This window comes from Nylanderia fulva, unplaced genomic scaffold (genome assembly GCF_048542155.1).
Source record: "Nylanderia fulva isolate GAGA-0341 unplaced genomic scaffold, ASM4854215v1 Scaffold33, whole genome shotgun sequence".
Lineage (NCBI taxonomy): Eukaryota > Metazoa > Arthropoda > Insecta > Hymenoptera > Formicidae > Nylanderia > Nylanderia fulva.
Window position 1 is genome coordinate 1,408,456 of NW_028190400.1, and position 13,075 is coordinate 1,421,530.

General features: G+C 24.6%; 1 protein-coding gene across 3 annotated transcripts in view; it reads left to right on the plus strand.

The window, feature by feature from the left end:
• Positions 1-185: 185 nt before the first annotated feature.
• LOC114931761 (putative G protein-coupled receptor No18) overlaps positions 186-13,075 on the plus strand; it is a 47,157-nt gene continuing 34,267 nt past the window's right edge. The window contains exons 1-2 of one of the 3 annotated variants that reach the window (XM_085484941.1): positions 186-225; positions 1,072-1,542. Coding sequence is in view for 1 of the 3 variants with exons in the window: in XM_085484940.1 (XP_085341066.1) it covers positions 9,375-9,412 (38 nt within the window). In the remaining 2 variants the exon portion in view is untranslated. Of the gene's footprint in view, positions 245-1,071; positions 1,543-9,347; positions 9,413-13,075 lie in introns of those variants that run through there. The other 2 variants (XM_085484942.1, XM_085484940.1) reach the window with 2 other exon arrangements.

Consider the following 13,075-nt stretch of genomic DNA (forward strand, 5'->3'; position numbering starts at 1 on the left):
AAAATATTTTTGTGAGACATACTGGATTTTGCGGTATTGTTATAATTGCATACTTGCTCTTGCTCTGTTCGAATATGCAGCCCATGCGTTTTACACGCATTACGTATACATCGTTGCCTGTATTGGAACGGGGGCGGACAGCGAGGGTCGATGGGGGTGGTTGCTGGGATTTTCAGTACGCGCGCGGTCTTCGTGCCGAAAACATGGTTCTTCCTGAATATTCGTGTAATCTTGAAGTTCGCATGTGCGATTTACAGTTAATTGCTAATAAGATAATATAAAAGACGACACTCGACGATACACATTATATTTAACGTATTATTAAAAGTGTGTAAATTTGTGAATTAAAAAAGAAATCATTTTAATAATTATACGCGTCCTTAATTTAAAATGCAAGTTAAAATAAATATTCAAATAAAAATTATAATAAATTTTTATGTTAATTTTTAAACGCATTTCAATAAATGCATTCTTATTAGATATGTGGGAGATAAACCGATAAAGTGTAATTTTGAATATTTTTTAGAGGATAATTAGCTGCATATCTACTAATGAATTTATCACGCCGACAGTTTGTGTCTAAACTCCGCTATTAATTCAATAATCTGATAATAGATCAAATAAAACGATAAATAGATAAACATATCATAGATAATTATAAATGTTGCATAAATTAATTATTAAATATATATTAAAAATAAATTATTTTATATATATTATATTCTTTGAAACTAAATATATTAAAATATATACGCATTACAAATAGCAATATTTTATTAATAACGGAAAAGTTAATAAAGTAATTATTTTGTAGTAGAAGTACTAAAAAATTTAACAATATTTTAATTGATTTTAATTTTATGTGTATACATATAATAAAATCTTTCCTACTAGAAAACTGTATAAAAATATATTATATTAATCACAAAAATAATTGTAATATGTAATTTAATAATGTAGGTGTTAATAAGATATATATATATATATATATATATATATATATATATATATAATATATATATATTCACACTTAAAAAAAACATAATTGATGTTTGAATTGTTTTACTTTAGAAAATTATGCTATACTACAATCTAAATTTACATTTTTACATACTTATTTTTACAAAATATTGACGCGGGTTATTGTGTGTCCACGATACGAAATATGCGACATTATATGAGACACTATACTTTATGGGTAACATGCTTGATGTTTTAATTAATAAAGTCTTATAAGACGAGACTGTGTAGACAGTTAATGCGACACATACGTTAACGTTTGCATTATGATATTATAATCATAACTCATGATATTCAATTTACATATGTTCTTCATTACAACAGTAATTGCATTATACGCACTAACTAAACTATGTAAAATTAATAACTAATATAGATTAATAGACTATGTATTTAATTATGTTATTTATATATGCTAGTAAATGATGTACATAATTAATCGTGTAAGTTGAATTAATATCGCACTTATGAGATAAATGTGATTGATGCGTGTAATTAATACATCTGGCTATTAATCATTTGGTAAGTAATATTTAACTATAATTAAATATTTTATTAATATTTATTCAATATAATTTAAGTTCTATACTGGCTTTAATATTGTAATTTTTGCTTTTTATAAATATTTGAAAGTTTTTACAATAATAGTATAAAAAATTTTTATTCTATAAAAATAAAAGTACAGAAATTATATTATAAATTATATTATCGATAGTATAAATTTTAGTATAAGATTGTAGAAGCATAAGAAAAATAGAGGAAAAATGGTCAAAGGAAAGCTTATATAAGACAAAGTTTACAAGCTTTGATGCACAAAGCAGTGTCAAAATGTCGAACATAAAAAAACATTTAAAAAATCGTTCTACGTAACAAGTTACTTATTAATGTATAAGAAACATTATTTGCGTTTTGTAATTTTTTTATCAATATCATAAAAAAATTATTTAATAATAATTAATTTCTTTAAATAAAAGATAGACAAGGACAACTTCTTTTATCAAGACATTAAATTTTTACGATAATAAATTATATTTATGCTAATCTTTATAGATAAATAATATAGTAATAATAATTAAGAATAATATACATTGAAAAAGTTGTTATATTTCTAACAATTATTACCAAGTTAAATATTTGACATTCTTATATTTATGTGTTATATGTATATGGGAAAAAATGTACAAATTTTATTTTTTATGTGTTAATAATATTAATCAACAAAATTTTAATGATATGAGTTGTTAATTGAGAAATTTTTTTTCATAAATATGGATGTGTAAAGCTTGGCGTGTAAACAACTGCTATATAAATTGCTTATTAAAATAGCTCCTATGCGATTTCAAAATCTCGAGAAAAGATAAATACTGAAAGAAACGACAATGTAAAGACTTAAAAACATAGATAGAGATCTGACATATCAAAACCACAATATAAAAATATAGTATTTAACCACCGTAGTGGGTAGCCGCCACTACGAATGAGATGTAAGTTTTCAATAAAAGATTTTGTTGTGCATTTAACATAGATGAAATAAACAATTTTCCAATGTTATTTTTTCGATGATAACTTGTAATATGAATTTTTATATTTGATTAATTTTGAACAATAAATATTCTGTTTATATATATACATTTAACAAAGAAAAATTACTTAATTTAAATAAAAAAGTTAGTTAATTTATCATTAAATTTTTAACATTTTTTATAACTTTTTAGATAGATAGATAAAGAAAGTTTTAGAGAATGGAAATAATGGGTATAGGATTAACTGGATGTACTCTGGTAGTAACAAACTTCTTATAGAAATGCTGACCATAATTATGCGCGTCCTTCATTATTGCATAGATTAAATTAGTTTGGGCTTGTGAATAATTAACGTGAATAACAGAAGCAGCTTAGAGGAAAATTATCATGTTAAAGAGTTAAAGTATTATATATAATATCTATAATTTTTTTATTTGTAGATGTATTGTTAGTGAATTTACTATTTTAATATTAAAAATGCAGTGAGTTTACTCTATATATTAATAGTTTTATAGATGAGATAACAGAAGTACAAATCATAAATAAAATCGAATATTGCAATCTTAATCGTTTTCGAGTGAATTCGAAATAAGATTGCAATTTAATATATTAGCGGAATTTCTATTGGATTTATTATTAGAGACTTTGCTATTTTTCAATCTCTTAGGAAGAATTGGAATGTTGAGTAATAATAATAAATAGATTTCAAACAAAATTATTAAAACAGTTGTCGTTATATAAATTGATTTTAATATTTATTCATATTTATAACAAATAAAGCTAATTGTAAATTTGGTAAATCACTCTACTGGTCTTAATATACAATTGTCTTTAAAATAATCGATTCAATTGTGTTTAAAATTGCACGGAGAGATAGTTAGCTTCGCGGACAATTCGTCATTAATGATACATTTTTGCGAATAAAGTATGCGCAAGATATTTCAGCGTGAAATACGTTCACATTTACATTTACATGGACGGTGTGTATTTTTATGTAAAATCACCGTATACTCATTAACTGTGCTTGAAGAATTATTGTGAATTTAATACATTGCTTCTGTATGTTTCGTGTTTGAACACTGCGTTTTCAGTCGAAAAAGGTTCAACTCGAAATAACTGCGTGAATAACTTAATTTCTCTAATTCTTCGCTTCTTCGTGCCCCTTTATTTAATCAAGAACCTCAGGACAATCTTATTCATTAATTGATTAAAAAATTAGTTAACTAATAGAAATTAAAGATTTTTATTTGATAATTATATAATATATATGAAGAGCTCGTTATATCTGGCATATGTTATATCGGCATATAAATTAAAAACGCACAAGAAAAAGTTTTTGGTCTAAAAAAATTTATTATGTGTTTTTACTTTACATATAGGTACATGTAATAACATATGTCAAATATAGTGCGCTTTCAATACTTATACAAAATAATTACATTTTTTGTTAAGGAATGTTATAAACAAATGTACAAAACAGATAACGTTGCAAGTGTTTTTCTTTTTTGTTGTCCGAATAATAAAAAGTGCTTATAATGCGCTACTTCGATTTAGTATTTAAATATTAATCAAATCAATATCCCAAGACTTTTAAATGTTTCAAGTTTGTCATTTTTTGTTTTCTTTAGCAAGCAGATTTTTTTCATAGCACATAAAAATTATCTTTGCATTTTTTAACATTTAAAAAATTAGATACTCTTGTACCTTTATATAAATTAAATTTGAATTGAAACAAAATTGATAAAATTATTATATAGAAATAACGCCATATTATAATAGCAATAATTTATTGTTATTAGTTATATAAGACAGTTTTATTTCTTTTACAATCAATCTTTTATATTAATTTTTGATAAGAAAATATATAATAAATTCAAATTTAGGTAGAAAACGAACTGATAAGAGACTAATAAGTAGAAAATTGTCTTATTTGTTTTCGTATAGATATAAAAATTGATATATGATTTTTGCACATAAATAATTGATGTTTTTTTTCATAATTTATACATTAAAAGTTATTATAATTCCAGCATATTTGCAAAGAAAAAATTGAGTCTATATTAGAAAATATGTACAATGATTTAACTTAGCATCGATTTTATTTCAACTTGCATTAAACATTTCGATTTCAAGGATAAGCACTTGCATATCAGAGAGATTGATTTAAAAACATAAGCACTTCAGGTCATCTTGTATCTTATAACAAGATCGCTATTTTTATCTGCTATATCATTTATTGATTGCATTTTCCAGACCTCTCGTTTTATCGCTTTAAGGTGACCCCAAATTTTTATGTCATCAAAGTATGTACTAACTAGATACACAACGATTCTTTCTTGTTCCTTCATGTTCTTGTAAGTGTAGCGAGAAAAATGATGTGTTGGAACATCTAGAGATTGCTGGTTCAGTAGATGTTAATTGATTAAACACGTTCGGCTCTGCGTGTTATAAATGAAAACAGTTGCATTATTGGTAAATCTGGGTCATGCTGATCTTTTGTTATACTGGAACAATTTCGTAACACACTCTTTTTTCTAGTATTTTAATGCTGACTTCTGGTTTCTTGTATTGTTGCACTGGTTTTAATTCGCAGTCATTGTACATTTCTTACTGCATGAATACAACGTCTCGAGCTTGCAGGATACTACAATTGTTTAATGAAAAATCTCATCTTAAAATGATGACGTTACTCTGGGGAAAGTACGTTATTTTATTTGAAATATAATAAATACGCATACATTTAATGTGCTTCCAAGTTCTTCAAGGTATTTTCTGGAGAATATTAAAGCAAAACTGATATAATACAAACAAATAAAAAATAAAGATAAAAAGAAATTGATTAATCGACACTGGCTAAGGTAAAAAATTTTTTATTAAAAGAGACGCAACGTTTCGATCCCGAATTGGGTCCTCTTCAGGCTACAAAAATTAAATTATACATTTCAGTTAAAAAAACATAAAAATATTAGTAAAAATCGGATACAGAAAATCATACATATAATAAAGTGTTAAACAATATCTGTTAATTTAAAGTACATGGTAAACTAAATGATCATAGTGTCTGTTTGTTGTAACCGATCAGAATATGATAAACTTGAAAGTAATAAAAGAACAGCAGTGTTCATTTTTACATATAACTTTACATTAAACCGACACACAGACAAGCTCTCGTATAAATAACACAATTAAAAAGAAAAATAGAAAAATAAAAATCAATCGAATAAAATAAAATTAAATAAACAAAATATATAAACATAGGGACGCTTCTAAAACACTTCATAAATGGTAAAAACAAATTATACATAAACTCTACTTAAATAAAAACGGAAATAAAATAAAATAGGAGAGATTAAAATTGTCCCTTTGCAAATTAATGGAATTCTTTTGTTTTTTGATGAAAATCATCTCGCTTATCTCTCTCTTTTTTACATGTACTTCGTTATGTAAAATGGACACATTTGACCAAAAAAATGAAATAAAAAAATGCTTATTGCTGAGATTTATCATTCTGTGTTTATTATAAATATATTTAATATATTTTTAAGAATATCAATTTTGAAATTAAGTTGTTGGATCAAAAGAACGATTTAGATAAAGATCGATACTTTGATGCTAAAAAATTTGAGATTGATTGACATGTTAGGAAACTCGATGTTTTTATACATATTTATCTGTTTTTTTGTAAACTATTACAATAATTAAGTATAAAACATTTTATTAAAAGAAATAACAAGATTTTAGTTATATAATAAAATAACTTACTTCTATTCACATGCATGTATATATAATTATACTAATATAAGGTCATATACAAGCACAAATAATTGCAAGATTTTCTTAATGTTTGTAAAGGGACTTAAATTGGTTATTAGAGGACATTTAAAAAATGGATAAAGAGAATCTATGGCACGAATGGAATGTTACTATTATAAGTGCAATTATCTTGTCGATAAGACTTTTCAATCGATTTCTGGTGATGAGTTAAAGCTGCAAGTTTGTTCCAAAAAAGTGATAGTTAATTCGAATACTTTACTAATAATCAATAGTTTTAATTGCGCGAAATCTTATGCTGAAAGTTTTAATACACATTATGCATCTCTATCAAACATAAAGAATTTTTAAACAATGTATTATCATCAAATAAAATTATTTCATTACAAAGAATACTCGATAGAATTATGTAGTAATTGCCCCAATAATTGGTTATTAAAATCAAATATTTGATATTTAATTTTTGGGTCAAAAGAATTTTATATGCATATAGTGATCTAATTTTTATGAATACTTATAAAAAAGTTTGATAAATAAGATGTTTGATTTCTCCATGCCAACTTTTCATAGAATATTGAACATTTTGCGGTCACTGTGTAGTGGCTCGCTGCCATTTGATTAGAATATATTAAAGTGCAACCTGATACTCATACTTCATATACATTGAAAACGCATTACGTTTATTGCCAACATTTTGAGCAATCTATATTTCTAGAAAATGAGACAAATAATAGCAGTAACTAGACAGAGATTGGTAATTTTATTTATAATAGTATTAATTTATGAGTGACATACAATTATACATATTTATCTTATAGGTATAATAAGATTCATCATTAAAAATCAAATTGAAAGGATGATAAAATAAACAATATTAGAAAGAAAATGAGGAATAAATGAAAGAGAAAGAGAGGAGGGAGGGGGAGAGAAAAAGAAAGAAAAATATATAAATAAAGAAAAATGAGATAAATAAAGATAAATTACAATAAAAGAAACTAGTCAGTATAGTTGGCACAAAGAAAGGATTTCTTCATTCAAGTGTAAACTATTTTTGCCGCAATAGAAAAATTAACTTCAAAAAAGACAGCACGTTTATTAAAAAAGAGACGTTAAATAAGAAGCTTCACTGTTCATTAAATTGCTTTAATAACTATCTATTTGGCTCATCGTGAATCATTATCAATATGGATCACATTAATCTTTCCTACATGATTCATGAATCACTAATAACGTTCTCCCTCATTTTTCATAATAGATAAAATCGAAAAGACAAAAGCTATTTTATAAAATTTAAATTAAAATAGATGTGCATTTATTGAAAAAAAATTCAGTTATTCATATCTAAGATCTAAATAATAAGAATATAAAAAAATATGAACATGACATCGTATAAAAGTTCAATAATATTTATTAATTTTTAATTGTGCATTATAATTATAAAATATATATTTTAATCATTGTAATACAAATAATTTTCGAAATTATTAATAAATGCTTTTTTAAGTTTTAAACATATAATATTTTATTTTCTATTTGCGTATAAGACAAATAGCAGAAAGCAAAACAAATAGCATTACACTTGAGGGAAAAAAGTTTATAATAACAATTTTATTTTAGAACAAGTAAATTATTGAATAAGACTAGTAAAAGGAAAAAAATGTCATATAATTTATAAAAAATTAATTAAATTATTTTTATATCTAATTAGCTGAATTTACACTTTCTGTTACTGAAATTCTGAATATAAAATGACATATAATGCGATTAATTGATGAACTGATTAGGCAATGAGTTTTAATTATATAACAAACGTTTCGCACGGTCGTTATAATGAAGAATGCAATCATGACTATACATTTTGATTTCCATTTTAATTAACTGTTTATTATTTTACGCATCTATTAACTTTTGAAGAGAAAATTTAGGATTTAATCAATCGCTATGGTCGTAATTAAAATTTGCAATGCATCGTAATATACATATGTTTACATAATAATTTATTCATTGTACATCTGTATTGATATTGAATATATTAACTATATTAAATTTAAAATATTTAGTATTAATCAAAGAATATTAAATGAAAAAAATGTTCTTTTATTTTTTCCATAAAATAAAATAAAAATGTATCATGTATCTCATATGTGGGTCATAAAGTTTGTACCTTTGCTTATAAGGGAAAAAATAAAGCGATTGAAACTGTGCACATTTATTAATGTTTACCTATATGTCAATCCTGCAAAATTACATATTTTTTTTTCCCAGCAATGTAAGATCTGTCGGATACAATCATTTAAAAATCGACATATTACCTTTAAAAAATAATTTAAATTTTATTAAAAATTAATAAAATTTATAAAAAGTTTATTAATTTATAAAATTAATTTTTATATAAATATGTTGATTTCTACAATAATTGTATCCGACAGATCTTACATTGCTGGGAAAATGTGTAAACTTCGCTGGGGATTCATATAAAGAAAAAGACTAATAAATGTGCACAGTTTCAACTACTTCATTCTTTTTCTTATAAGCCTTTTTTTTAAAGGTTTTATGAACGACTCTCGTATATCTCATATTATGAACACAATATCAACTATATATGATATAATACTATATAAAACTATATTTCACTTTTATATAGCCAGCTAAAATTTTTATATTTATATAAATGAAAATATATGATATTTGATGTATAAAACCCAATTTTATTATAATTTTATAAAGAAATAACTGTGAAGTTTTATAAAATATTAAAATAATTATTAAATTTTTATAAGATACTCTTATATATAAATAATTATGTGCAAAAATTAGTAAAAATGTTAAATAATTGCAAACAGATGAACATTTTATTTTTATCAACTTATATTATTATTTCGTTTAATAGTTTATTACATTCCTTTAAAATTGATAATTAAGAACTGAGATTTAATCGATAAAGAAAAAGTTGTTAGTGAGATTTTGATTTTCCTATATTGCACTGATATTTAAAGAAACTCTCTCGTAGATGCTTTTCCTATGTCAAGTCTTTTAGTTTCTAGTCGGATGATATAATTTATGGATCTACAACATCGCGACAGAAATCAACACAAGCAGTGAGTTTACTATTGGAAACGTAATTTCCATCGTATCTATACTGAATCATTGACATAGTATAACCATGTTATATTTACGTATGAAAACCTCGTTTATTTTTCATAAATATGTTTCAAAATATTTTATGAATTTTAATGTCAAATTTTTATTTTTAGTCAAAGTAATGTGTGTGTTTTTTTATAATATTGCTTTGTCAGGTGTAATTGCAATAACTTTTATGTATCCCACCTTGTGTCTTGTGTTGAACATCAATATGAAATTATAGCGTACTCTGTGGAAAGTTAGACCATATTATTAACAATTTTGTTTTAATCGATTGTACATATATACACATATACTTATAAGTACAGCAATTATGCGTGCTGTATTCAATTTCCTCTTAACACATAATTTTCACCGTAACTTTGAAAAGCAGATGCAAATTAGATAAGTTTGAGGTAATACGTGCGCTTCGAGTTTCGCCACGTCGTATTGTAGTATAATGTAGAAATCTACTCTCTCTCTCCTTCTCTCTTTGTTGGTTACATTATTTAGTTACTATGAATTAATGTGCCGTGCGTGACAATTGCTTTTGTCGATAGCGAGTTTAGTACAGTATAGAGAAGAGTTCACGAAGTTCTATGGCATAAATAGATCTATGAATCTATGAATATAGGAGTATATGAATATATATGTCATCTACAATAACTTGCACTAAGTATGGTTTAGTTTCTAAAATAAAATATAATTAAAATGTTTATTACAACTTTTCGCGGGAATTGATAATACATATAGTATATACATATGTACAACGATGACATATAAACGCAGTCGTCTTTATTTCTAAATAAAAGTTTGATATTAAGGCTGTGTATATTCTATCTTAATTTATTACTTTATGCAATATTTTTTATTTACTTCTAATAGTTGCTAATTTATACCATATATATTTCCGTTCTGTTATATTTGTCGAGAAAACATCGAATCGTCGCATGCAAAGCGAAATTATATTATTCTTTGATAATAAAATCTCAAAAATTGCGACGCATGCATGCAAAAATTATTATTGCAATCAATGCATAAAAAATATATTAATTATAATGATACAACGCATAAAAATTCAATATTTAAATCTTTAACAGAAAATACAAACAAAGAAATAAAATTTTCTATAAGAATCTTTTGTGATCAAATATTTACGCTTTCATTAGATTCGCGCGAGACTCAATACCCCACATATCCGTCACGCTGCGCGGTTCGTGCGCAACTGATTCTCATGCGAGGTATCGTGAGCGTGCAGTTAAGGTCACGTGACTACTGGATTCACTTGGTCATGTGACCACTGGTCATGTGACCATCGGTCCCGCGCTCGCCGATACATCTCACGAGAATCAATTTCGTGCGGGACGCGCAGTTTAGTGGACATATGGGCTGTATTAATCTGATGAAAAGGATAGAAAGAGAGAGTTGCTTTTATCGGGCCCGAATGGAAGCGCAGATATTTTGATCAAAAGATTCTTATAGAAAATTATATTTTTTATTTTCTGTTAAAAATTTATATATTGAATTTTTATGAATCACGTAATTAATAAATATATTTCTATGTATGCATTGCAATAATAATTTCATACGTGCGTTGCAATTTTTAAGGTTTTATTATCAAAGAATAATATAACTTTGCTTTGCGCACATAATTATGTTCGATTAAACTAAACAAAATAAGAAAAAATATATAAAGAGATACATAGTATATACAAAATAGTTCTCAAACAATACGCAATAGAAATTCGGCAAATTAAAATTATGTACATAATAGAATTAATTAAAATTATAAACATAATAGTAATTTGAGAATTAAAATTATATACAATATATAATAGAAATTCGGCGATTTGGAATTATGTACATAATAGAAATTCGGGAATTACAATTATGTACATAATAGAAATTAAAATTAAATTAAAATTATATGTACATAATAGAAATTCAGCGAATCAAAATTATGTAAATAGAAATTCGGTGAATTAAAATTATGGTCATAACATCAAGCAACTGTCATTGCGAAAATTATTAATTTGTCGAAGGAGTGCGCGAAACGCACGCTTATGTTGTCTAGTATATTATAAAGTATATTTTATGTACTTTTGGTATTTTATTTCTTAAATCTAATCAAATTTATTTTAATTTATAGAATTTTGTTGGAAATTAGGCTGTATTATTTAGATATAAGCAAATATTTGTCATTTGTTCCCTGAACATGCCTTTTGATTAAATTTCGATGAATATTTTAATATTTTTAAAATTAAGGTGGGTAATTGAATTTTTTATTTTTTTCAACTTCATATATTCGCGTAATGATTTCAAAACTTTCTTATTAATTCGTCCATAAATTATGAAATTCTCTGCTTTCTGATATTGGACTGTGCCTAGTGCTTTATTTACGTCGTGTCTCTACCAGTTACTTTCATTTAAAATGTAATATATTTTCTTCTCATTTTTGAAATATTTCTCTAAATCCTAATTTTGATTTTTTTTGCGTCGGATTAAATATGTGATAAAATATGTCCGACATTATAAAATAAATGGGCATTATGAATATTGTGGAGATAATATTTTTATACGAGAACAGTATTACATATAGTTTTAAAAACAGTGATTATATGTATATAAATTTCTATATTTATTCTTTCTATGCATAACATTTGTATTTTTAACACACATGAAGAATTTGTATGACTAACATATACGGAACACACAGTAAATTATGAAAAATTTTGTAAAATATATTTTTTTTTATTTATATATTTATATTTAAAATTTTTATCACAACAAATGTGTATGGTGTAAATTTATTATGTATTTTATTGTGTAATTCTTTATTTATTTACATATAAGAAATATCAATAAAAGCAATAAAGATCAGAGCAAAAGAATATTTAATGTATATGTATATTCGCGCCGAATTTGTGCAAAATTAATTGAAAATTTGATTTAAAAAATGGAGGGGGAAGAAAGGTCTCTCGATCTCGATGTTTGTTTTAATTCTGCTTAAAATGCAGAAAGCGCAACTTTAATAAAAAATACATAATAAAATATAATTGCTCGCAATTGTGAATTATATATAGGGGGTTGTCGGATTAAAAAAGTTATTGCTATAATCCAATTTTAAGTGCAAGTGTTATTAATTTTGTAAATTTTAAAAATATACATTTTTACGTATTTAGAGGTAGTGTGACAATCCAGTTGCAATTATATGTGTATTTGCCGCGGTAAAATAAGCATTTTCGGGGAATTAATTACGACTACTGACAACCGAACTCATATCTTATTTTTTCAAATGTATTGTATGCGCGATATTACTAATTATATTCGTTAATTAAAAAGGTCTGTGAAACTTATCGCAAGTCTCTTCATTTTTCTGAAAACTATATAAAACACAGAAAATATTATTGATTAGTATATCTTATTAGTTTCTTTACATTTTATTTTAATAAATAAAAATTTCTTGAATAATAAAAAAATTCTTAAAGATAAGGAATCTATCTATATATTATACAAATATTATATAAGAAAAAATATTAATAAATAGCTGTCATTTTGTCATTATCTTTGTAATCTTTGATATATTTGCTAACTGAATAAGATAATATATAATATTGATTTTTTTATATAATAATTGTATA